Raw genomic sequence first — 27,594 nt, forward strand, 5'->3', positions numbered from 1 at the left:
GTGGTCTTATTTCTAGGATCTCTATTCTACTCCATTGGTCTATGTGCCTGTTTTTGTACTAGTACCATGCTGTTTTGGTTACTGTGGCCTTGTAGCGTAGTTTGAAATCAGCTAACATGATGCCTCCAGCTTTGTTCTTTTTGACTAGGATTGCCTTGGCTAATTCAGGGTCTATTTTGGTTCCATATGAATTTTAAAATAGGTTTTTCCTAGTTCTGTGAAGAATGTCTTTGGTAGTTTGATAGTAATGGCTCTGAATCTGTACATTGGTTTGGGCAGTATGGCCACTTTAATGAAATTGATTATTCCTATCCATGAGCATGTGATGTTTTTTCATTTGTTTGTGTCTTCTCTGATTTGTTTGAGCAGTGTTTTGTAATTCTCTTTTACCTCCCTGGTTAGCTGTATTCTTAAGTATTTTATTCTTTTTGTGGCAATTGTGAATGGGATTGTCTTGCTGATTTGGCTCTTGGCTTGGCCGTTGTTGGTGTAGAGGAATACTAATGATTTTTGTACATAGATTTTGTATCCTGGAACTTTGCTGAGGTTGTTTATCAGCTGAAGAAGCTTTTGGGCAGAGACTGTGGGGTTTTCTAGATATAGAATCATGTCATCTGCAAACAGGGATAGTTTGACTCCCTCTCTTCCTACTTAGATGCCCTTTGTTTCATTCTTTTGCCTGATTGCCCTGGCTAGGATTTCCCATACTGTGTTGAATAGGAGTGGTGAGAGAGAGCATCCTTGCCTTGTGCCAGTTTTCAAGGGGAATGCTTCCAGCTTTTCCCCAGTCAGTATGATGTTGGCTGTGGGTTTGTCATAGATTGCTCTTATTATTCTGAGGTATGTTCCTTCCATACCTAGTTTATTGAGAGTTTTTAACATGAAGGGATGTTGAATTTTATTGAAAGCCTCTTCTGCATCTATTGAGATAATCATGTGGTTTTGTCTTTAGTTCTGTTTATGTGATGAATTGCATTTATTGATGTGTATATGTTGAACCAACCTTGTATCCCAGGGATGAAGCCTGCTTGATCGTGGTGGATTAGCTTTTTTGATGTGCTGCTGGATTTAGTTTGCTGAGGATTTTTACATTGGTGTTCATCAGGGATATTGGCCTGAAGTTTTGTTTTTTTGTTGTATCTCTGCCAAATTTGGGTGTCAGGATGATGCTGGCCTCATAGAATGAGTTAGGAAGGAGTCCCTCATTTTTTTGGAATAGTTTCAGCGGGAATGGTACCAGCTCTTCTTTGTCCTGTGGTAGAATTTGGCTGTGAATCCATCTGGTCCTTGGCTTTTTTTGGTTGGTAGGCTATTTACTACTGATTCAGTTTTGGAGCTCATTTTTGTTCTGTTCAGGGAATTGATTTCTTCCTGGTTCAGTCTTGGGAGGGTGTATGTGTCCAGAAATTTATCTGTCTCTTCTAGGTTTTCTAGTTCATGTGTATAGAGATGTTTATAGTAGTTTCTGATGGCTATTTTTATTTCTGTGCGGTCAGTGGTAACATCCCTTTTGTAATTTTTAATTGTGTTTATTTGGATATTCTCTCTTGTTAGTCTAGTTAACGGCCTATATTATTTATTTCTTCAAAAAAACAACTTCTGGATTTTTTAATATTTTGGGTGGTTTTTCATGTCTCAATTCCTTCATTTCAGCTCTGATTTTGGTTATTTCTTGTCTTCTGCTGGCTTTAGGGGTGAGGTAATTTGTTCTTGCTTCTCAAATTCTTTCTGTTGTAATGTTAGGTTGTTAATTTGAGATCTTTCTAACTTTTTTATTTGGGTGTTTAGTGCTATGAATTCCCTCTTAACACTGCCTTAGTTGTGTCCCAGAGATTCTGGAATGTTGTATCTTTGTTCTCATTAGTTTCAAAGAACTTGATTTCTACCTTAATTTTAGTATTTACCCCAAAGTCATTCAGGAGTATGTTGTTTAATTTCCATGTAATTGCATGGCTTTGAGTGATTTTCTTAGTCTTGACTTCTATTTTTATTGCACTGTGGTCTGAGTGTGTGTTTAGTACCAACTTTCTTTGCTATGTATTTATATTCTTCAGCACGTGTTTTTACACTTACACATCCCACTCCCCCACCACCCTACCACCTTACCTCCTCTGCAAATTAAAACCCTCTATGGCCAACCACCCTCTCTACAAGTCTGCCCCAGTTCCCCCGTCCTCTTATTACTTTACAGTTCTGTTAGCACCCATGGAAGCAAAACTAATAGCACCATTTTGTCTAATAACCCATCTGTATTTGTTTTCACCATATTCCATTAGATTGACTTGTCCTCTTGGAACTGTCTAATCAGTCTTCTCAAGAAATTATCAGTTAAGTGTTCCAGTCTCATGTTGTATATACAGCCATGCATTGCTTCTATGCAAACCTTGTAGAGTGCACACAAAGCTAGATGGGATAGCCTACTACAGAGCTAGGCTATGTGGTGTAGCCCATTGCCCTAGGCTACAAACCTGTACGGCATGTGACTGCACTGAATACTGTAGACAGTTGCAACAAATAAGTACTTGTGGATCTAAACATAGAAAAGGTATGGTAAAAATACGGTATTATAAACTTCCAGGACCACTATGGTATAGTTGGGCCATCATTGAACAAAATATTGCTATGCAGCATATGGCTATATGGAATAAGAAGATTTCATTTTAATTCTTTTTCTGCTAATTATTACTATCTCCTATTTTGGGAATGGGTGAAGAATAAAATACAACACTTTCTGTGGTGTGTGGATCTAGTTTTGCCTTTGCTTATATAGACAAGACTCTTAGACACTATTAATGGTAACTGTGTGATCCTTAAACGCCCCCAAGCATTACATTTTCCTAGATACAATACCGTGGACACTGTCACTAGAGTCAGAGTAAGTAGGAATACTTTCTGGAGAGATGAAGTCTAATTTAAAATTTTAAATGTAATAAAAGGCAGTTTGTATAAACTCTGCCTCACCTTACTTCAGTCTGAAATGAAAGATTAAATATACAGATGGCCTTGTTGTGTGACCTCCTAACAGAACACTGGGGCCAGAAATGATCCCCATGCCAATGCACTGGTTCAGTGCAGCTTATTTCAAATGTTTCCTCCTTAATGGCAGATACTTTTTTCCCTTTAACTTTTTATTTTGACATAATTTCAGAAATCAGTCATAATTACAGAAATATCGAAAGTGTAGAACAAAGAATTCCCACATGTCCTTTACCGAGATTCCCCAAATATTAACGTTACCCATGTTCACATTTGCTTTATCCCCTCTCTCTCTTGTGTGTGTGTATACTTGTTTTTCATTTTCTGTTTTAAATTCAGTTGTGAATATGATGTCCCTCTCCCCCTTAGTACATCAATGTTTGCTTCCTAAGAACAAGAACATTTTCTCTCACATAACAACAGCATAATTATTAAAACAGGAAATTTGTGTTAATTCAGTGCCATTATATAATCTACAGAGCGTATTTGTGTTTTCTTAATTGCCCCAGTATTGTCTTTTGTAGCAAAAAATATTCTGAAAACTTCTGTTGCATTGAGTTGTCAAATCTGTTTGGTCTCTTTTAATCTGGAATTGTCTCCTAATGTTTGTGTCTCATGATACTGATTTTTTTTGAAAAGTACAGGCCAGCACTTTTCAAAACTCTACAGTTTTGTAGAATGACACTCAATTTGGGTTTGTCTGATGCTTCCTCAGGATTAGATTCAGAAATACTGCTGAGGGGATGCTGAGTCCTCAGCGCACTGTATCAGGAGGCAGAGTTGTCTATCTGGCCTATACCTGGTATTCCTTTTCCCCCAAAAGTCACCCAAAGGGGAACATCTAAATTTCCGAGAGCAGTGTTGAAGTGTTATTAAAGTGAAAGCTGCCAGAAGGAGGCACTGTGCTTCACACCTGTGCTGTCTTCCCTAGGGCCGGTGCGCTTGCTCCCATCCATGTGCTGTGACGAGGCCTGCAGCCCCAACCCGGCGACTCTTGGTTGTGGGGTGCATTCTGCAGCCAGTCTTCAGGCAAGGTAACTAGGTGCTTTCAATCAATCATTTCATAACCCCCTGTGCAAATATGCATTCTACTAATTTACCGATTTTCATCTGAAACGATGGAAACATCACCTCTTAAATATTAATGACATTCTGGATATTGGTGGGGTGCAATTCTCAGGGAAGAATTAGGTAGCTCTCTCAAGGTCACTCATATCCAGTGCAACATTCTTTACACTTTACTCTTCATTAATTTTATTTTTGTCTTATGTCTGTGATTTTTGACACCTCTGTCATCTGTAAGTAATTAACACGTAAGTAATTTTTACCCATGGAATAATATTTTAGAATTTCAGAACAGCACTCAAGGAAACTCAGATGAGACCCAGGAAACTGCATGTTTTAGACATTGGATTAAGTATAACTATATTAATTAGAAGGAGGTGTCAAAACTCAGTTTTCAAATAAATGGAGTAATTTGACTTATTGTATTGAGATGAGTTTATAACAATAGGAAACACTAGAATTCTGATGCAGTAAATTGCTATTTTATTTAGAAGACCTAAAATTACGGCTGACATGCTTCTTTGTAGTAGTGTTTTTCTCCCCATCAAAGACTTTAAGTTCTTTTGAACATGTGTGCAGAAACGCAGGCCCAGCCGGGGAGATGGTGCCGACTTTCTTCGGATCCCTCACGCAGTCCATCTGTGGCGAGTTTTCAGACGCCTGGCCTCTGATGCAGAATCCCATGGGTGGTGACAACATCTCTTTTTGTGACTCTTACCCTGAACTCACTGGAGAAGACATTCATTCTCTCAATCCAGAACTTGAAAGCTCAACGTCTTTGGATTCAAATAGCAGTCAAGATTTGGTTGGTGGGGCTGTTCCAGTCCAGTCTCATTCTGAAAACTTTACAGCAGCTACTGATTTATCTAGATATAACAACACACTGGCAGAATCAGCATCAACTCAGGATGCACTAACTATGAGAAGCCAGCTAGATCAGGAGAGTGGCGCTGTCATCCACCCAGCCACTCAGACGTCCCTCCAGGTAAGGCAGCGACTGGGTTCCCTGTGAACACAGCACTGACTTACAGTAGATCAGAACTCTGTTCCCAGCATAAGATTTGGGGGAACCTGATGAGTTTTGTTTTTTTGCATCTTTAATAATTTCTTGTATGTTGTAGAGTATGTTTTAAAATAAATTTCAAGTATTTTTTTAAAAAACTAACACAGCTAATATATAAGAGCAAAGTGGACAGCTGCGTTCTTTTATTCCTCTTTGTAAGTACAACCACTTAGCACAGCGCCTGCTGCCTCCTTCCCTGGTTGAGAGAGGTGAGTCGGGTATGGGAGCATCTTGCAGACAATTCCTGACCTTCATTTCTTCCTGTTATATATACTTATTATTATATATATATTACTTATGCCCAATACTTAAATGTACTTCATTCACAGCCAAGTTTATGTGAATTTCGGTCTCCTAAAGCTGCTCTTTTCCCTCCTCTCTCCTTGGCTGTTGTTTTCTGGATCACTCTGCTTTACCGGATTGATTGATTTGGCTGGAAATTGATTGTTGGTTGTGACCTGAGACCAGGTCATAAGACCCTCTCAGGTGGAATGGTTTAAGATCAGGTTTGGGTGGAGCGAGGGTGGCACCTGCAGAGAGATGGGGGCTTTCTGCTGATGCAAAGCTGGAGGCAGCAAAGGATTCAGGGATAACTGGGCACGTCTCTGCTTTCTTCAGGTGAGGATGTGGCCTTTGCTGAATTTGACCTAATGTTTGTAAACATTTCCTTAAATGGGAGCGCATGTATTGTTAGTGTAAGTTCTAGGAGAAAAGTGTCAAGCCTTGAGTGTAAAAGGGCAGAGTCACAGCAACAGTCCAGCTCCCAGGCCCACAAGACCCTGCCCCACAAAGAGGTTGCTGCTCTCACTGCCTGTCCCTCCCTGCCCCAGATCAGGGTTGTGGGTGCTGAGGAGGCAGCTGAGCCTGCTCCAGAGGGGCCTCACTTCCATGTCATTCTGTATCCTGGCCTGATTATATCAGAGACTTAGTGCAGAGTCAAAGTGTGAACGCTGATGTGTTCCTTTTAAGATCAGTTCATAAGTTACATACTAAGTCTGCAGTACTTGTTTTTGTTTTTGGTTTTTGGGTTTTGAAACGGGGTCTCTCTCTGTCGCCCCAGCCAGAGCTCAGTAGAGCAGTCACAGCTCACTGCAGCCTCGTCCTCCTGGGCTCAAGCCATCTTCCCACCTTGTTTGCTTTTTTAAAGTACAAAAAAAAAAAAATTATCTGGAGAACTTTTAGGGGATTCTATAGACAAAACATTTTTTAGCTTTGGAGGGAAAAAATTGGTTTCATTCTCAAAACGGGGGAATGGAGAAGTAAGAGAAGGGAGACGAGTGAATGAAGGAAAAGCAAATTAGGCAGTTAACACATACAAAGTATCTACCTCTGAGCTCTGCCTGGAGTTAGGAAAGGCTGTTCATTGGTCTTGTTCTTTTCAGCCATCCATAATTTGTAAAATTGTTATGATAATAAATAAGAAAAGACTTAAGAATTAACCTAGCTGAGTGTAAGTCTCAAGAATGGACTGTGCCCCACACAACGTAGGAACTGAGAGGCCCCAGCAGCCGAGAGCAGGTAACAAGTCCTTCAAAGCAGAGAGCGTCCACTGACGGATCAGAGGATGCTAGAAACAGGCGGAACCCCCCTGCTCAGCAACAGAGGGCTCAGCTGCCTCCCAGCAGCACTAAATGAGGGGCCCTCACCATGTCTAGTGCATCATCCGTGCCTCTCTTGTTAGGAGATCATCTGAAGAACTAGGGTTACGGTGCTGCCAGCTGACTAATGACTGTTTTTCAGTTTTGTCAGGAAACAGAATTACCACTCACCTTAATTTTGTAGCTTGTACCCAAGTTTGTGATGTCAATTGCCGAGACTAAGGAATGAAACATCTTCATACGAGGTCATCCCGGAGCCAACTCATTGCCTGCTTTTTTTCTGTGTATGTTGGTGGTGCGGTGGGGACAGGATTGATAAGCACTGTCATCACAGCTGTATGAACATGATATTTTAGAAACATGTTTAGTTGATGAGATTGGCATATCATGACTTACTAACTCTTTTTCAAAGACATGCAAGGTAGTTCTCATGATTTATATACACTTTCAACTCAAATCATTATGAAAAGAAAGTTACAATTATATCTAAACTGAACCTGATGAGAAAATATTACACTCAAGTTGCACAGTATAATAATTTATTAATGAAAGGTTTTTACTAACTTTTCAAGATGTGTAGCCCTATAATTGTTAGATTAATTTAGGTAAATCTAAGTATGACATTGAATTTAAAAAAGGAAGTGTTAAAATATAAACCATTTTGATTTTTCCCCTATAATAGTGAATAATATTTTGAGCCCATTTTACGAGATAATCATTTCCAGATGCTGGAAAAAAAAAAAACTTTAGTTGCACTTACTAATCTGTGAAATGTAGCAAATGAACCTTAAGCTACTTCAGGCCTTTGGGGGCCTGGTCCTCCTCTTTATTTCAAGGTCCAACCAAGTGTTTAACTCAAGTAGTTTTGCTTTTGTTTTTCTTTCCCAATCTAAATTCCAACCCACATTTCCCCCAACAGGCTAATTTTCCAACTAGAGGACACATTCACATCTCATAAAGAATTTGATTTTAGGCTGAGGCAGGAAGATGACTTGAGCCCAGGAGTTTGAGGCTGCTGTGAGCTAGGATCACTCCTCTGCACTCCAGCCTGGGCAACAAAGCAAGACCCTGTCTCTTAAAAAATAAAGTAAAATAATTTGATTTCAGCAGCTCACTATTATGAACCAAAGCACAGGGCTTCTTGTTAATTTTATCCATTCCACAGGTTTGTGTTCAATTAGCTTGGCTCCATGATGTGGGCTCGTTCATAGCTCAGGAAAACAACATGTGTCCATCTGGGAGGTGGATAAGGAGCAGCAGTGGCCAAACAGCACTTCTGTCTTTACGTGATGTGAGGCCATGATTTCAGCGCATGATGCATTTGTTTACACAACCTGCATTTCCACACACTAGTTTTCTTGTGGGTGATTTAAGATGACCCATAATCTGATGATAGTTATGGTTCCAGATAAAGCAAATAGGTGTGAGAGCCTTCTTTAGTTTGTATGACTCAATTTTAATCAAGTTTTTCCTATACACATCTCTCCAGAAGGGAACAAAACTGAGATATTTGGAACATTTTTTGCTGAGATATTTGAGAGAACAAAGCCAGCCTGTTTACTTACAGGAAAAGCATATCTTGAAGTTGTTTTTAATGCAACATTTAAAATGTCAACAGGAACAGACAGAAAGAAGGTTAGAAAACATATGAGAGGACCCTGGGTTCTAGTGTTTCAATCTATTGAAATGTCTACTTTTTCCTTATTGGCAAAATGAGGGTAATTTGCCTCCCACAGAAGGGTTCATGTAGTTATTATAATCATGTCAGTTAATCAACATATTTGATAAAACTATCTCCTGTTATTGGAAGTGTTTCATAAGATTTTACTTCTAAATAATCTCCTTAGACCTAGGAATAATTTTTTTGCATACACTTAACCTGGTATGTCACCAATGCCAAATTAGTGGTAAGTTAGTGAAGGGTTAATACATGAAATTAATGTTCAGTGGTTTCACTTGTCCCCTTCCTGGCATTGGCGTCAGTGCCCTTTGTGATGAGGACACGTCTAATGGCTACACTTTGCTGAGAATATTCTCCCGATAAGGACTGTGAGTATGCTAGGGAGATTGTTATAAGAGAAATCTTATTCCCAACTATTTCTGAACATTCTCTAATAGTTTAATGGAAGTACATTCAAAGACTAAGTTGGCAGATAAAGAGTGGTACTATTCATTCATCTTTGTTCTTTGAAAGAAAGGAAATACAGAATCCTAAAATATTTACCTACAAATGCTTTAAAGGAACACAGTATAGAAGAAAGAAGCTTTAAATGTTTGAATAAGGTTGAAAGCCCACAAAAGAATTGTTTGTTAATACATTATGATTGCTATGGGTTACGGTATCATCTTTTAAGTACTCTGCAGTTATTGGGTGACTATGAATTGTTATGAAAATATTTATTTTATCCTGAGATTACATGGGTAGCTGGATATTTGGATACTATTGAATGAGTTTCTTGTCCATATGCTATTAAATCCATGTATACTACTAGTAAAAGTTATGCATAATAATTCTTTACCATTGAAATTTAGCAGATTTAACTTGTAAGACATTATTTCTAAAGCTTCCTTTCTGTTGCTGTTTTAGGAAGCTTAAAGAACCTGCTTCTTTCTGCAGTAGAAGCGTGTGCTGGAACCCAAAGAGTACTCCTTTGTTAGGCTTATGGACTGAGCAGTCTGGACCTTGCATGGCTTCTGGGGCAAAAATAAATCTGAACCAAACTGACGGCATTTGAAGCCTTTCAGCCAGTTGCTTCTGAGCCAGACCAGCTGTAAGCTGAAACCTCAATGAATAACAAGAAAAGACTCCAGGCCGACTCATGATACTCTGCATCTTTCCTACATGAGAAGCTTCTCTGCCACAAAAGTGACTTCAAAGACGGATGGGTTGAGTTGGCAGCCTATGAGATTGTGGACATATAACAAGAAACAGAAATGCCCTCATGCTTATTTTCATGGTGATTATGGTTTTACAAGACTGAAGACCCAGAGTATACTTTTTCTTTCCAGAAATAATTTCATACCACCTATGAAATATCAGATAAATTACCTTAGCTTTTATGTAGAATGGGTTCAAAAGTGAGTGTTTCTATTTGAGAAGGACACTTTTTCATCATCTAAACTGATTCGCATAGGTGGTTAGAATGGCCCTCATATTGCCTGCCTAAATCTTGGGTTTATTAGATGAAGTTAACTGAATCAGAGGAATCAGACAGAGGAGGATAGCTCTTTCCAGAATCCACACTTCTGACCTCAGCCTTGGTCTCATGAACACCCGCTGATCTCAGGAGAACACCTGGGCTAGGGAATGTGGTCGAGAAAGGGCAGCCCACTGCCCAGAATTAACGCATATTGTAGAGACTTGTATGCAAAGGTTGGCATATTTATATGAAAATTAGTTGCTATAGAAACATTTGTTGCATCTGTCCCTCTGCCTGAGCTTAGAAGGTTATAGAAAAAGGGTATTTATAAACATAAATGACCTTTTACTTGCATTGTATCTTATACTAAAGGCTTTAGAAATTACAACATATCAGGTTCCCCTACTACTGAAGTAGCCTTCCGTGAGAACACACCACATGTTAGGACTAGAAGAAAATACACAATTTGTAGGGGTTTGGATGAAGCAGCTGTAACTGCCCTAGTGTAGTTTGACCAGGCCATTGTCGTGCTCCTTCCAATTGTGTAAGATTAGTTAGCACATCATCTCCTACTTTAGCCATCCGGTGTTGGATTTAAGAGGACGGTGCTTCTTTCTATTAAAGTGCTCCATCCCCTACCATCTACACATTAGCATTGTCTCTAGAGCTAAGACAGAAATTAACCCCGTTCAGTCACAAAGCAGGGAATGGTTCATTTACTCTTAATCTTTATGCCCTGGAGAAGACCTACTTGAACAGGGCATATTTTTTAGACTTCTGAACATCAGTATGTTCGAGGGTACTATGATATTTTGGTTTGGAATTTCCCTGCCCAAGTCACTGTCTTTTAACTTTTAAACTGAATATTAAAATGTATCTGTCTTTCCTAGTACGTTTTTATCTTCTCATGTATTATCCATGGTTTTCTCTGTTTGTGAGAGATTAGTAAAATTTAATGAGCCCTCTTTCTTGTGGCCGTTTCTCCATAGTTTTAGGTTTTGATATGTGTTTACTAGCTTGCCTGTGTCTGGTACATCTCATGACCTCAATTCCCTCACCTGAAATAGGAAATGAGAATGTTTCATTGTAGCCCCAAGCGGTCATGTCAACCTCGTGCCTAGTCATAATTAATTGACTTTTCCTGTATTACTTCTTTTTTTAAGTATAAACCAATGATCCTTTGGTAGTCAAGAACTCTTAGGAACATTGCCTTTTGGACATGTAAAATATTTAGGATTTGACCACACAATGGCTATGAAAATGCAAGTAGTTTCCTCGCGTGACCTCACCATGATTCACATACGTGCCACTGTTTGCAATCTGGTCTGTTTGCATTTCTGTTATGACAGAGAGATGATGTTTGCATTTCTGTTATGACAGAGAGATGATGAAAGTAGGCAGGGCTGTGTTCCTTTGTGTAGCCTGTATATATTTTCCATATGTAGAGCCCTGATTAACTTCAAGGACAAACACTGGCTGGAGAAAGCCAGACTGATGGGAATGAGACTTTGGCCAAAAATCCCAAAACATCATTTTCAATCAGTAGAGAAGTGCTTAGGGTTGAAAATTGATTTCATTTGCTACTGAATTTGGTAAATCCTGGGTAACTTTTATCAAGATGAAGACATTTTACCCTACCTACTCTAGAAATATACAACGTTATATTTTACACTCCTTGTAAACATTTGAGGAAAAAAATGCAATTTGCACTTCACTTTGTTGGAATATCCCATAGCACTCAATAAACTCAGCTGCTAGAGTGCCGATGTCAGGAAGACTGCATCGGGTAATGTGTGTGGCTGAATGGGCATAACCACTGTGGCTTCTTGTGCTGCAGAAGCTCGTTGACAAGACTGAGGAGGATTTCAAGAGCAACCAAGTAAAGTCATGCATTTTCTAATTTTGTGTATATGGAATATATTTTTAAATAGAGATTTTTCTACTTTAGATAATGTGTTAATATTGCTATTACCTAGGTTAAGCACTATTGTCTGTGCTAGTAAGAAAAAAAAGGAAATGAAAACCATCATTGCTTTAAAATAGCTTATATCAATTTAGATTTCATCATTACTATTTTGCATACTGGAATTTATAAATGTGTAAATTATCATTTTCTTAGTTTTGTAATACCTTTTTTATTTGTGAATAAAATTATCACCTGGTATTCTTATTTATGTGTTCAGTGAGAGAATGATTGATTTTGTGGATGCAGACATGTTTTTTTCTTTTCAGAAGTCTGTGTGAGGGTTTTGCAGAGTTCTGCTCTCTCGGCACAGGCAGCGGCTCCTGCCTGTGGTCCCAGATACTAGGAGGCTGAGGCAGAAGGATCATGAGCCTAGGAGTTTGAGGCGTGCCTAGGAGTTTGAGGCCAGCCTGGACAACATAATGAGGCTGTGTCACTAAAAAATGTGCTCCAGAGAGGGATGGAACCCTCTCTGCCTCCTCAGGCTTTTGGAGGGCTATTTGTAATCCTCACTGGTGACCTGTGAGGGATAGCCTGGGAACATAACCAGGCGCATTGGGCTAGTGGAAGGTGCTCTGCGGCCCCTGAGAAGCTTTGGCATCAAGGTCTTATCATGATCTCTTCATTTTTTCCCTTTTATGGCACAAAGAGGGAAGGAACTAAAGAGAAAGTTTTGTATCCTTGATGGAGCTCAGCCAGGTGTCCTCCTGCAGAGGAGGACTAAAGAGAGGAAGGTGGAGGCTTCCACAGATCAGGAATCCTTTTCTTCCCTCTACTCAGTAAAGCTTTTAAGGCTATTATTAGATTTTGAGAGAGGACTTTAAACTTTCTGGAAAAAAAAAACTTTAAAAAATGTTACAGTTACATCCTGCTCTCTCAGCAGGTGAGTTTCTGCTGTTGACACTGGATTCTCTGAGGGAAGGACATTGACTTCTTCCCCCTCTGACACCCCCACTCACACCCCAACCCCCCAGAGCATGTGGACTTTCCTGGTGTCCATGGAGACTGGTTTAGCTTATGGGTACCATAAATCCATCAACTCTCTGACAAAAATAACTCAAAGCTAATAAGGTTCTCCCAAGAGGTCTGGACTATTTTATAGTAATGTGTCCGGAATTGGTGGGTTCTTGGTCTCACTGACTTCAAGAATGAAGCCACGGATCCTCGCGGTGAGTGTTACAGTTCTTAAGGATGGCGTGTCCAGAGTTTGTTCCTTCTGATGTTCGGAGGTGTTCGGAGTTTCTTCCTTCTGGTGGGTTCGTGGTCTCTCTGGCTTCAGGAGTGAAGCTGCTGACCTTCACGGTGTTACAGCTCTTAAGGCGGCACTCTGGAGTTGTTCGTTCCTCCTGTCTGGAGTTGTTCATTCCTCCCGGTGGGTTCGTGGTCTCGCTGGCCTCAGGAGTGAAGCTGCAGACCTTCCTGGTGAGTGTTACACTCATAAAGGCAGTGCGAGCCCAAAGAGAGAGTAGCAGCAAGATTTATTGCAAAGAGCTAAAGAACAAAACTTCCACAGCATGGAAGGGGACCCGAGCAGGTTGCCACTGCTGGCTTGGGCAGCCTGCTTTTATTCCCTTATCTGGCCCCACCCACACCCTGCTGATTGGTCCATTTTACAGAGAGCTGATTGGTCCGTTTTGACTGGGTGCTGATTGTTGTCTTATTTGCAGTCCCCTAGCTAGACATAAAGATTATCCAAGTCCCCACCAGATTAGCTAGACACAGGGTGCTGATTGGTGCATTTACAAACCTTGAACTAGACACAGGGTGCTGATTGGTGTGTTTACAAACCATGAGCTAGACACAGAGTGCTGATTGGTGTATTTACAATCCCTTAGCTAGACATAAAGATTCTCCAAGTCCCCACCAGACTCAGGAGCCCAGCTGGCTTCACCTAATGGATCTCGCACGGGGGCTGCAGGCGCCAGTCCCAAGCCATGCACCCGCACTCCTCAGCCCTTGGGCGGTGGATGGGACTGGGCACCATGGAGCAGGGGGTGGCGCTCGTAGGGGAGGCTCCTGCCGCACAGGAGTCCACTTGTGGGGAGGCTTAGGTATGGTGGGCTGCACGTCCTGAGCCCTGCCCCACGGGGAGGCAGCTGAGGCCCTGCGAGAATTTGAGCGCAGCGCCGGCTGGGGTACCTGGCACACCCTCTGCAGCTGCTGGCCCTGGTGCAAAGCCTCTCACTGCTCGGGCCGGCGGGCCGGCTCCGAGTGCGTGGCCCACAAAGCCCACGCCCACCCGGAACGCATGCTGGCCTGCAAGTGCTGGGCACAGCCCCTGTTCCCACCCACACCTCTCCCTCCACGCCTCCCTGCAAGCAGAGGGAGCCGGCTCCGACCTCTGCCAGCCCAGAGAGGGGCTCCCATAGTATGGCAGCAGGCTGAAGGGCTCCTCAAGGGTGGCCAGACTCGGCACAGAGGCTGAGGAGGCGCTGAGAGCGAGCAAGGGCTGCCAGCACACTGTCACCTCTCAGTAATAACAATGACATATTTTCATTATTACCACTATTATTAAGGTCTCTGCAACTGGGTACTTATTCTGAATGTGTCCCATTTTAAACTAAGAAGGTATTGTCTGATTTCTTTTTTTTAATTTAATTTAATTAATTTTTTTGAGACAGTCTTGCTCTGTCACCCAGACTGGAGTGCACCTCCCAGGTTCACACAATTCTCCTGCCTCAGCTTCCTGCATAGCTGGGATTACAGGCACATGCCGCCACACCCGGCTAATTTTTGTGGGTTTTTTTTTTTTTTTTTTGTATAAACGGGGTTTCACCATGTTGGGCAGGCTAGTCTCAAACTCCTGACCTCAAATGATCCGCCCACTTCGGATTGCTGGAATCCCAAATTGCTGGAATTACGTTTTTTAAAAACAAATTTGGCACCGACTAAGGTCTGTAAATAGAGCTTAAGTTTATCATTCAGTCTTGAAAGTGAACAGTGGTCTGAGAGGTTTCAAAATCGTCTATAATGTCAAACAAGTTTCAATAAGTCCTGGTATGCAATTATAGGGATATAATTATGCTGAGTCAAGGCAGCAGTTCACACTAGCATTAGTTATGTCACACTTCAACCAACGGAGGGTTGAAAGGTTTCTACTCCAGAGAGTCAGCTGGCCAAGGGTAGGTCATGTCATGAATGGCCAGTGGCGTTTGAATTAGTGTGATCTATGGCTGCTTGAAATTCACCTCTCCAGAAGACTTGAATTTTTAAAAGTTATCAGCAAAACCACTTTCTCTAGAACCATGGGTGGTCTTCTGAAGCAGGTTTCATTTTTTGTTCTATAAAGAGAGAGGATTCTTTTTTCCATAATTTCTAATGGCATTAGCTATTCCTACTTAAGACTGAAATAGCTGTGTTCTGGTAGCTTTGTTTGGGGTGGAATTTAACTAGCAGAACTATGTAGAGGGATTTTCCTTACCTGGGTTGATTATTTACAGTAAATAGAAGATCTGCAGACCATTCTGCCAGCAATCTTTTAATAGCAGGTTAGGGAGGCAGGCTGCGCCACCGCAAGGCATGCTACCCCTCCACAGATCAGAGATGAATCATTTCCCTTGAAGTTCTAAACACAGGTCCAATTCCTCTCAGAAGACTCACTCTAGTAAGATGCGTTTCCTGTGGCAGTCCTTAACGTATGCACTCAACATACATTTATATAGCATAGAGCATGTGCTTGGTTCTAACTACAGTGCCAGGGCCGGAGAAGATATGAAGAAATATAAGGAAGGCAAGCCTTTTAAGTGTTTATAAAGTAGACCTGGGCCAGCATGGTGGCTCACGCCTCTAATCCCAGCATCTTGCAAGGCTGATGCAAGAGGATTATGTGAGGACAAGAGTTTGGGATCAGCCTGGACAACAATCTGGGACTCCATCTCTACAAAAAAAGAAAAGAAAAAATTAGCCAGTATGGTGGTGCATGCCTATAGTCCTAGCTACTCAGGAGGACCAGGCAGGAGGATCCTTGAACCCAGGAGTTTGAGGCTGCAGTGAGCTGTGTTAGATCCATTGTACTCCAGCCTGGGCAGCAGAGCAAGAACCTGTCCCTAATAAAATAGCTCTTAATTGTAAAAATACAAGTGCAAATCCTTCTGGGGACAGTGAGGAGGGGGCACAGAAGCTGGGAGGGAAAGTCCTCTGCACTGGGCCATGAAGACTCATGTGATATTCACCAGGCAAGTGGAGGGGTGGAAAATGCTAGAACTGCAGGTGGAAAGGCTCAGCCTGTGCTGGGAGTGGGAGAAGTGCAGGGAGGCTGGAGCACGAGGACACGGGTGAGGTGGCTCAGGGCAGATTTCTAGGCCAACAGGCATCCAATGGGCCCTGCCCTGGGGCTCGAGCTTCCCCCATGGGGGACCGACTTACCTCTATGTGAAGGAGTGACAGACATAAAAACCAAAATAGTCTTCCAGAAGCTTCGGAGTTCCAGAGGGAGGTGAGTGGACCTCTCTCCAGCAGCAGAAAATCCCCAATCACTGGGAGGGACCAGCCCCCTGCCAGAAGTGAAGATGGATAGTCTCTCTCCTGTTTGGAAATACTGAGCCTGAGCTCGTTCTGCAACATCTAGGTCATGTTGGTCTGGTCCTGATTTCCAGCAGGGCAGTGCTGAGCTTCAGGTGCAAGTTTAGGACTCAGCGGAACCACCTGCTGACATCAAACCAACGCTCCACTGGAGTCCTGAGAATACAAGGCTGAAAAGGCTAGTGCACTGCGCTCAAGCGGCCATGGCCTTCCTGTGCCTGTGGATTGCATCAAGCACCTTTGTGGCCTTTTTATCCTGGGCCTGGGATGCACTCTCATGGTCCTGCCCAGCCTGGAGCTCCAGGCAACCCTACCACCAGATCGGGGCCAGCCTTCAGGGCGATGAGTGTTGGCATATCCATTTGTAAATCTTAGCTTTGTGCATCCGTTTCTAAATCTTAGCCAGTCGCCTTCACCTGAAAGCTAGCTAGCTCTAGCCTGATCGTGTCTGTCTGCACTCTACCCTTGTCGTGGAGATGCTGCTGCTTTTGTTCCCTGCCCTCACATGGCTGAGCAGCCTCCACACGGGAAACCCATGGGGCCAGAAGGCTGGCCCCTGGCTTGGGGAGGACAGCAAAGCCCGTGCAGCCTGCCTGCAGCTGGTTCTGCATCATTGCCTTCTGTAGCTCAGGAGGAGTTACCCTTGCCCTCCTGTCTCCCAGACTACTCCGGCTGCTCCCCAGCATCCTGGCATTATTGAAGTGACAGAAAGCTTCTGGCTGCATCTGAGAGCTGTTTGGATATTTTAACCACACATAAATGCACTGAGAGGCAACTAGGTTAATAAATAGGCCTACTAGAGGCGAAGCCCAAGCATAAAATTGAGGGAGAAGCCACCCGGAAAATGCAAGAATCCCCAGATCCGATGATCAGATGTGAGAGAATGCACACTTGGTGCTCTCTAAAGGCCTAGAACTAAAAGGCAGCAGCTCCCTCGTGATTGTAGTGTTGTGTGAAAGAAAAGTAGAATCCCAGGACCCAAACTCACTATGCTGAAGGGAAAGTTAAGCTTGGGAACTGAGTCACTGTTAATGTTTTCCCAAACAGCTGTAATTTCACAACCTGGCTTCACAGCCTCATTCTCTCTGCTCCCTCTTTTCACAAGCTTGCTTTATCATCCGTAGAATGCAGATTTACTGTGCTCGAGGTAATGCATAGTTGACATTCTCCTCTACTCCATCTTTTCACATGTGAAATGTAGATTTACTAAAGCTAGACAGAGCTGCACAAGATGTAAGCATTGGCTTCACTGCCTCACCTCTTCCCTTTTCCCCCCTCCTGCTTGCTCTTTCCCCTTTAAATACTGAAGTTCACAAAGCCCCCTTTAGGAAAAGCAGAGGTCACAGATGCCCCTGTTTTCAGAGGTTTGTGAACCAGAGCAAATCCATCTTAAATAGGAGCTGGGTAAAATGAGGCTGAGACCTACTGGGCTGCATTCCCAGATGGTTAAGCCATTCTAAGTCACAGGATGAGATAGGAGGTTGGCACAAGATATACAGGTCATAAAGACCTTGATGATAAAACGGTTGCTGTAAAGAAGCTGGCCAAAACCCACCAAAACCAAGATGGTGATGAGAGTGACATCTGGTCATCCTCACTGCTACACTCCTATTAGCGCCATAACAGTTTACAGATGCCATGGCAAGATCAGGAGTTACCCTACATGGTCTAAAAGGAGAGGACATGAATAATCCACTCCTTGTTTAGCATATCATTAAGACATAACCATGAACATAGGCAACCAGCAGCCCTCAGGGGTACTGTCTATGGAGTAGGCATTCTTTTATTCCTTTATTTTCCTAATACACTTGCGTTCACTTTATTCTACAGACTCACCCTGAATTCTTTCTTGCTCGAGATCCAAGAACCCTCTCTGGGGTCTGGATTGGTACCCCTTTCCTTGTAACATCTTTCTGGCTACCACAGAAGCAACTGTAGTGCGGAACCCCCCACCGACCCAACAGCTAACTTTGGATAAGTGGTGGGGTCCAATAACATCCTTCTGATGAACCACGTAAGGGATGATACTGAAGAAACCCCCCCTATCCAAAGGAAATAGACTGCAGAACTGATTAGACAACTTTGGGTAAGTGGTGGGGTACTTGGGAAAAGAATGGAATTGGGTTAGAGGTCCAACTTAGGAGAGTTAGAGTCTCTCCTAAGACAGAGCGGGTTAGAGGCCTCTTAATAAAAGGCAAGGATGCTTGACCGACCTTGGATTAGAGCCAACTTAGGAGGGTTAGAGGCCCCACTCCATAAAACCCTTCTCAGTAAAATCCCTGTTGGCTAAGAATGGGTTTGGCACTATGGGATGTTAACCTCTATTCTCTTTGGATTAATCACTTTTCACTCTTTGCTGATGGCTATGGGTGAAAGGGTTAGGCATGTACAGTATCATGGGACATGGGGAGCTTTTTCCTCCCCAAAAAGGGGAAACTTGAGAGCTGATGGAACTCCTGTAAAAGATCCCTTTGCTATTGACAAGCAACCACTTGAACTTTTCAGGGTTGTTGCATGGGTGGGTCTTTCTCTGGCCTCACTGAGTGCCTCACCTTCCCCACCCTGCCACAAGCAGTGCTTTTCTCCCTTGCCTTTCCTCTCTCTGTGCAAACTGGTTGAATGAATGGTAAAAATCACCGTTTATCTCTCATAAAGTTTTGATTAATGAGAAAAAGGATTTGTGAGGCTAGTCGTAAGCTGTAGCAAAATCGATGTGCTTCGTGGGTCTTTCTGTATTGTTCTGTCATGGAGAGGTGTACCTTAGGATAGAACAAGGCTTAGGACACCTGTAAGCCTGCTTTTCAAGACAGCCCAGCAAACTGGTCAGTCATGTCCGTGGGAGCTTGATCTTGTAACCACGTGAATGGGCTTTCTCTTTTCCCAATGGCAGCCCAAGTTCAGAGTTCAATTCCTGGCTTAGGTAATAAGTCCTTTATCTTCTATGTATTTATATATGTTGTGTGTGTGATGTTTATATCTCAAAGAACTTTGATTAATTGGTTTAGTAATAATAAGAGCTTAAATAGAATATTTTGTGAGAAAAGTAAAAAATGTAATGCCTTTTATTTAGTTCATGTGACTTAATCTTTAGGAAATAAAGAGTTTTAAAGATTATTGGTAAAATAAAAATATCTTCAATAATGTAAACATTTGGTGTAAATTATGCAGGTCAGATATTAAGTTTACTAAATGCTTTAAGGTCATAAACTGTTTTTTTGGCTTTTGAAAACTGTTCAATTTACCTGCTTTGGAGCATTATATTCCAGTTAAGGCCTGGGGACATGTGGTGTTAGCCAGGCCCCCCAGCTATGCTGGAAAGAGTCAATCCTTATCTGCACTTCTGCCTGGTGTGTCCTGGGCTAGGCTCCACACCTAGTACATCATTAAAATCCCAAACTTACCAAAGTTTTCACCAAAAGAAAAAGTTGCTAAGAGTTAACAGTGTGACATGTATTTGAAGCTACTGAAAAAACAGTTTTACATGTAAGTTGTGTAAGGAAAGTAGAATGTACTTTTAGCAAAAGATTATTAAGAAGTCATGGGAATGTGGATTTTCTTGCCTACATAAAAGGGTTAAAGAATTGTTTTAAGTTAGGATAAAGCTAAAGGTTTAAGCAAGTTGTGGAAGGTTTGTGAAAAATTAATCTTGTACAAGAAATTCTGTGTGTGAACATATTGGCTAAAATTAAAGGGGTACTATTTGTTTTTTTCCATAAATTGAACATTCGAATGAAAGCACAGCAGGTTTTTCTTAGAGCAAAATCCTGCTTATGAGCTGCTCTTTAACAAAAATTGTAAAATGTTATAAAAGGTTTATGATAATCTTACCTTATGGTCAAACAGTAAAACTGGGTAGATATATCTATAAGGTTTTATTAAGAACGGGGTTTGACATCAATAATGCATTAATGCAACAGTGACATTTGGCTTATTTGGTTAAAAAAATCATACAAGCAGCATTGTCAAATATAAAATGGTGTTTGGCTTTCTTTGGGCTGTATTTGTATAAATATGTTACTGGTATGTGTCCAAAAATTATGAGAAACTCCTATGATTCTAATATGGCTTACCATATGTTATTAATAATTACAATCGTTACATAAAATCATTGTATGCCACAGAGGTAACCAAATTTCTTTGTCAATCATATTTTTGACCGTGGCTGTCCTAAGACATTTTGTCATCCACAAACAAGTGTTGTCTTGTTTTTTTCCTTTTTAGAAGGTGGTTTATAATCAACTACAGGGCTTTGACAGGTGTTCTTAAATGCAGGTTTCTGATAACTTTAAAAATTGCAACATTAGAGGAAACAATTTTCAGAACTCTCATGGAGAAGTGGAATGCTCATGAATATCAGAACAGGAGTTAACTGCGTAGACTGAACTAACAGAAGCTATTTACAGTTTTTAACAGTTCAGTAAAGTACACTCCTGTGAACAAAATTTGGAGTGTATTTGTTTCTCTCTACTTGATTTCTTCAGAATTTGGAAACTATTTGTGAGTATTCTTAATTTATGGCAAATAGTTATTTGTGTAAGTGCAATAAGAATCTGTTTTCTTTTGTAACAGGATACAATTGGAAAAACTGGTTATTTTACCAATGCTTTGACTGGAATGGCATGCTTTCCTTTAAGGAATCAAACTTGACTTGTAAAGCCAATAAAAGCCACTTGGTGAAATGCCTTATACCTTGCCTATGCAGTCCCTGTGCAGGGTTTCTGACCTGTGGTAAGTAAAGAATGTCACTTTCTAACAGGTCCAGGAGCCCCAAGTTATCTTGGAACCTCAAGAGGAGAGGAATTTACCCAGCTCATAGGTATTTGAGGGTACAAACCGATGGCAGGGCTCAGCTCTAAAAAAAGTCTTATCTAAAACTCCTTCTATGGAACAGAGTTCCATCAAAGCCAATTTAAAAAAAGCTTACGTGAAAAATAAGTATTCTTGCTGCACTTTACACAAATAGTCATGCGAAGTATAATAAAACAAATCAGTCTTACCGTGATTTGTTTTTAGTAAAAATAGGAAACTGGAGAGAGAAATATTATGTTTCAAGAACTACGGAACATCTGTTATTAGATTCTAATCTCATCAGTTGTTTTTAAAGTTTGTTTCTGCAATTTAGGCTAACCCTGTTTATTCCTATGAACCAACCAGTGAGCTCTGACTGCTGCTCAGAAGAAACAAGAGAGATGGGTAAGGTAGAAATCTGGATCAGTATTCTAAATCTGGACATGTATTAGAATTGACTAGCAACCCCATATCAGCTTGATTCCAGCAGATACTCAGTTCATGGAAAGCCTACTTATTTAGTTTACTTGAAATAACTTTACTTGTTTTGCTTTATTATTGTGAAATATCTTGCTGTTGTACTCTTTGTGTAGGAATGCAGAATAAGCTTATTAAATGTTGTCTTAAATTGAACACTTGTTAATCTTCCAGATAAAACTTTTTGTTGGAACTCAAGAAAGTTGAATGGCCCTCGCCATACTGACGCTTTCTGACTGAGCTCTACCCTGAATACAAGAGACCCTAATGGTTGGGCAGGAATAGCATCGCCCCTTCTCAGCCTCAAGAAGTTACAGAAGATGGATCTTTATCTAGGATTAAGGGTTCTCTTATAAAGGGAGGGGGGGAAATGTCAGAGGCCTGTGAACCAGAGCAACTCCATCTTAAATAGAAACTGGGTAAAATGAGGCTGAGACCTACTGGGCTGCATTCCCAGATGGTTAAGACATTCTAAGTCACAGGATAAGATAGGAGGTCAGCACAAAATACAGGTCATAAAGACCTTGTTGAGAAAACAGTTTGCAGTAAAGATGTCTGCTAAAACCCACCAAAACCAAGATGGTGACAAGAGTGATCTTTGGTCATTCTCACTGCTGCACTCCTACCAGCGCCATAACAGTTTAAAAATGCCATGACAACATCAGGAAGTTACCCTATATGGTCTAAAAGAGGGGGACATAAATAATCCATCCCTTGTTTAGCATATCATCAAGAAATAATTAAAAAAACGGGCAACTAGCAGCCCTTGGGATGCTCTGTCAATGGAGTAGCCATTCCTTTATTCCTGTATTTTCCTAATAAACTTGCTTTCACTGTACTCTACAGACTCACCCTGAATTCTTTCTTACACAAGATGCAAGAACCCTCTCTGGGGTCTAGATCGGGACCCCTTTCCTGTAACACTGTGATGTGTGAATTTCCCCCTGGGCACATCCTCACCGTTGGCTAAATAAGCCTCAAAAAATTTGAGACACCTGCCTATCACTTTTTGGTTCAGTTTGCATCTTTCTGCAGATGAATGTGTTATACTGATGTCAGTAAAATTAATCCCGAGATCCTGAGAGAAAAATGGGATCCTGGTGTTTCTTCAAGACTCAAGAAGCATAAGGTTAATTTGGGGGAGGGGATTAGAATTAATACTCGTGGAAAGAAGACTTTTCTTCTTCAGTTGCTGCTTTCATTGTTTTCTCCTTTCCTTCACGTCCCTCACCACATCTCTGAAGGGAATATTCAAGCCTTTTTTGTTAAAACAAACAGAAACAATCTCAATACTTAACAGCTAGACTTTGCACAGTGGACATTTCTTTCAGAAGTGATGAATATACAATTATACACTGCATAATGATGTTTAGGTCAAAGACAGACTGCGTATACCACAGTGGTCCCATAGCTTATAACGGAGCTGAAAAATTCCTATTGCCTACTGATGCCACAGCTGTCGCAATGTTGTGGCATAATACATTATTTGTGTGTATGTGGTGATACTGGTGTAAACAAATCTTCTGTGCAGCCAGGCATATAAAAGTATAGCACTCACAATTTGTACAGTACATAATACTTTGATAACGATACACAACTATGTACTGGTTTATGTGTTTACAATACTATTTATCATTACTTTAGAGTATACTCCTTTTACTTATAAAAAAAAAAAAAGATGTTAATGCCGGGTGCGGCGGCTCAAGCCTGTAATCCCAGCACTTTGGGAGGCCAAGGTGGGTGAATCACCTGAGGTCAGGAGTTTGAGACCAGCCTGGCCAACATGGGGAAACCCCATCTCTACTAAAAATACAAAAATTAGCTGGAAGTGGTGGCACGTGCCTGTAATCCCAGCTACTCGGGAGGCTGAGGCAGGAGAATCACTTGAACCCAGGAGGCGGAGGTTGCAGTGAGCCAAGGTCGCACCACTGCACTCTAGCCTGGGCGATAGAGCGAGACTCTGTCTCAAACAAACAAACAAAAGAGCTGTTAAAATAAATGAAGACAATCTCAATAATCAACAGCTAGACTTTGTACTGTGAAACAGCCTCAGGCAGGTCCTTCAGGAGGGTCCAGGAAAAGGCATTATCATAGAGATGGCAGCTCCATGCCTGTTATTTCCTCTGCAGACCTTCCAGTGGGATGAGTCGTGGAGGCGGAAGGCAGTGATGCTGATGGTCCTGACCCTGTGTAGGTCAAGGCTAAAGTGTGTGTTTGTGACTTTGTTTTTAATTAAAAAGTTTAAAAGTAAAAAAAATACAAATAATTTTTTTCTATTTTGAAAAAAGTTCATAGAATAAAGAGATAAAGACAATATTTTTGAACAGCTGTACAATGTGTTTGTGTTTTAAGCTATTTTACAAAAGGGTAAAAAATAAAAGTTGGCTGGGTGCAGTGGCTCACACTTGTAATCCCAGCACTTTGGAAGGCCTAGGTGGGCCGATCACGAGGTCAGGAGATCGAGACCATCCTGGCTAACATGGTGAGACCCCGTCTCTACTAAAAATACAAAACATTAGCTGGGCATGGTGGCGGGCACCTGTAGTCCCAGCTACTCGGGAGGAGAAGGCAGGAGAATGGCATGAATCCAGGAGGCAGAGCTTGCCGTGAGCCAAGATCACGCCACTGCACTCCAGCCTGGGCAACAGAGCAAGACTCTGTCTCAAAAAAAAAAAATTAAAAGTTTATAAAGTAAAAACATTGTAGTAAGCTAAATTTATTATTGAAGAAAGAAAAATGTATCTCTATAAATTTAGTGTGGTGTCTGTGTACAGTATTTCTAAAGTCTATAGTAGTGTACAGCAATGTCCTAGGCCTTCACATTCACTCATCATTCACTCACTGACTCACCCAGAGCAACTTCCAGTTCTGCAAGCTCAGTTCATGATAAGTGCCCTGTATAGGTGTGCCATTTTTTATCTTTTATATCATATTTTTACTGTACCTTTTCTATGTTTGCAGACATTTGGGTGTACAAATACCACTGTGTTGCAACTGGCTACAGTATTCAGCACAGCAACATGCTGTGCACGTGTGTAGCTTGGGAGCAACAGGCTCTCATTGCCTGGGAGTGCAGTAGGCTGTCCCATGCAGGTTTGTGTAAGTCACTCTATGATGTTTGAAGAATGACAAAGTTGCCTAACGATGCATTTCTCAGAAAGGTGTCCCCATCCCTATGTGATGTATTCACCTGGGGCTCTGCTGAAATAATGTGTGATATTTGAAAACAATTCATCTCTTATTGAACACTTTTACATGCATTATTTCAGTTTGATCTTCACATCCATCCTGTGTGTAATGTTACTAATTTTGTTTTACAAAATGCAAAATGCAGACTCCAAGAGATGAACTAACCAGCTCCACAGTCAGTTAATAGTAGAAAATGGTAGAAAATGTTTTGAGACATTTTCATCCAGTAAGTGGCAGAGCTGTAATTTGAAGCCTGAATTTTGGACTCCCTAAACCAAGATCTTCCTGCCCTGCAGTGCAGTTAGAAAGTGACTTTCCAGACTGAGTGACAGCATTGAAATTTCCTGTTCACCTCCCAGGGTTCCATCCTCATTTTATTCTCATCCCAGGAAAGCAGCAGGACCTGGCTGATTCCCCAACACCGCCACCACCATTTCTGGTCGCTGTTGGAACACAAACACTCCATCTCCTAGAAAAGCTTTGCAGATTGCAGACTGTTAGAGCTGCCAGGGACCGCAGAGGATCACTAGTCCTTTTGTCTCTCTCAGAAATGGTCTCTACCCATCGATGAATGGATGGATAGACAAAATGTGGCCTATGCATACAATGGAATATCACTCAACCTTCAAAAGGAAGGAAATTCTGACATACGCTACAGCCCGGATGAACCTTGAAGACATTATGCTAAGGAAAGTAAGCCAGTCACAAAAGGGTACATATTGTATGATTGCACTTACTCCAGGCCACTAGAGTAGGCAAATTCATAGAGACAAAAAGGAGAATGGAGGGAGGAAAGAGGGGAGAGCTCTGGGTTCAATGGATACTGAGTTTCTGTTGGGGATGATGAAAAAGCTTTGGTTATAGATGGTGATGGTTACATGACATCGTCAATGTATTTAATGGCACTGAATTGTACATTTATGAATGGTTAAAATGGGAAATTTTATCTTACGTATATTTTAGCACAATTGTATTTTTTAAATGTAGTCTATTATCTAAGTCAGGACCAGCCAAAACAGACTGAGGCTCCCCTCGGCGGTGGAACAAGGGCCCCAGGTGATTCTCATAAAACTGACATTTGGGGACTGTTCATCCAGTCTTGTCATTTTACAGATGAGAAGACTGAGGCCAAAGCTCCTGAGATCTTTCCCTGCGTTCGCATAGCAAGTGGGAGAGGGAAGGGCACCCGGCTCCTGGCCTGGGCTGTCTCACCATGGTGATCTCCAGAGGAGGATGCTTTTCCCAACACTCTGCTGAGATGCATGCCTGTGGGGACACGCTCCCCTGGAGAGCAGGAGGAAAGCTGGGGATGGCCTGCCAGACAGAGAGTGGCACCTGCCTCTCAGTATCACTCACCAGTGTCTGCAGTGCACCCGGGTGGAGGGAGGCCAGGCTGCGGCACACTGTGGTGGACGTTTGTGCACACGGCTGCTGCAGAAATCTCAGTTTAGCTCAGTTTACCTCAGCAAGCAGGAGCTGAGGAGAAGGCTTTCTTCAACTCAGCCTTAGGCTTGGCGCGGTGGCTCATGCCTGTAATCCCAGCGCTTTGGGAGGCCAAGGCAGGTGGATCACTTGAGGTCAGGAGTTCGAGAACAACCTGGCCAACATGATGAAACCCTGTCTCTACTAAAAATACAAAAATTAACTTGGCGTGGTGGTGCGCACCTGTAGTCCCAGCTACTAGGGAGGTTGAGGCAGGAGAATTACTTGAACCCAGGAAGTGAAGGTTGCAGTAAGCTGAGATTGCGCCACTGCACTCCAGCCTGGGTGACAGAGGGAAACTCCATCATGCACCCACAAAAAAACCTAAACCTTACTCCCTGGTCGGGGGGGCACTGGGACCCTCCTGCATGTGCTCTATGTTTATCCCAGGAAGCTGGCAAAGCTGCAGGTGCTGCAGGGGGAGCTGACAGGCCCTGTCCCAGTGAGCATCTGCAGCTGCAGTCTCCCCTTCAGTCCTAGGAAGGGCTGAGGCTGTGGCTCAGCTGGTGTCCAGGGCAGGGCCTATATTAGTCACTGAGGGTGTCAGAAAAAGAACAGAGTGGCCACCTGGGTTCCATCAGCCATGAGCAGGTCCTTCCCCAGGGTAGATCTGTTCCATCCAGTGTCAGGTCCATGCAACCGGCACTGACTGAGCCCTGTGTGGAGTACTGAGGCTGTCCTGGACCTGACATGCTTTGGCCCCCCAGAAGTCCTGCAGACCCAATCTGACCCATTCTAGGCCACCTTTAGAATGGGTCAGAGTCAGCTGGGTGCAGTGGCTCATGCTTGTAATCCTACCTTTGGGAGGCACTTTGGAGGCTGAGGCAGGTAAAGAGAATTTACCACTTACAGAGCCTCACTTAGGAACTATAAACTTACAATAAAACTTAGAGTTTTATTGAAGAAAAAGGAAATTAACATGGATGAAAGAGTAGGTGAAAGAAGCAATGGTGAGCAAATAAATAATAAAAAATAAATATCTGAGCATATCAATATGAATCTGCTATATAAAATAACAATGATAATTCTGGCTGATGGGGGTTTGAAAACAAAGTTGGGTGTTTACTAGCTTGACTGTGGTGAGGTGTGTACACATGCTAAACTACATCAAGTTTTACACTTTAAATAGACCAATATTATTAGTGTCAATTATATGTCAACAAAGCTGTTTAAGAAAAAGAAAGTAGAACTAAAATTCTCAACAGAGTGACCTGAAAGATGGGGGGATAAGATCAGAGTTAAAGTTTCTAAGATCTTTCTGTTATTCAGAGGAAGGTTAAAGATATTAATGTTAGACTTTGGTAAGTCAAGTATGTGTTTTAAAAAATTAAC

At 42.0% G+C, this 27,594-nt stretch overlaps 1 protein-coding gene across 9 annotated transcripts in view; it reads left to right on the forward strand.

Moving 5' to 3' along the window:
• TNFRSF19 (TNF receptor superfamily member 19) overlaps window positions 1-12,012 on the forward strand; it is a 104,180-nt gene extending 92,168 nt beyond the window's left edge. For 7 of the 9 annotated variants that reach the window (XM_054665084.2, XM_016925045.4, XM_054665085.2 and 4 more), the window contains 3 exons: window positions 3,908-4,010; window positions 4,621-5,026; window positions 9,290-12,012. In XM_054665084.2, coding sequence (XP_054521059.1) covers window positions 3,908-4,010; window positions 4,621-5,026; window positions 9,290-9,298 — 518 coding nt within the window. In that variant the 3' untranslated portion in view covers window positions 9,299-12,012. Of the gene's footprint in view, window positions 1-3,907; window positions 4,011-4,620; window positions 5,686-9,289 lie in introns of those variants that run through there. The other 2 variants (XM_063791938.1, XM_063791937.1) reach the window with 1 other exon arrangement.
• The last annotated feature ends 15,582 nt before the right edge of the window (window positions 12,013-27,594 follow it).

The sequence above is a fragment of the Pan troglodytes genome, chromosome 14 (genome assembly GCF_028858775.2).
Source record: "Pan troglodytes isolate AG18354 chromosome 14, NHGRI_mPanTro3-v2.0_pri, whole genome shotgun sequence".
NCBI lineage: Eukaryota > Metazoa > Chordata > Mammalia > Primates > Hominidae > Pan > Pan troglodytes.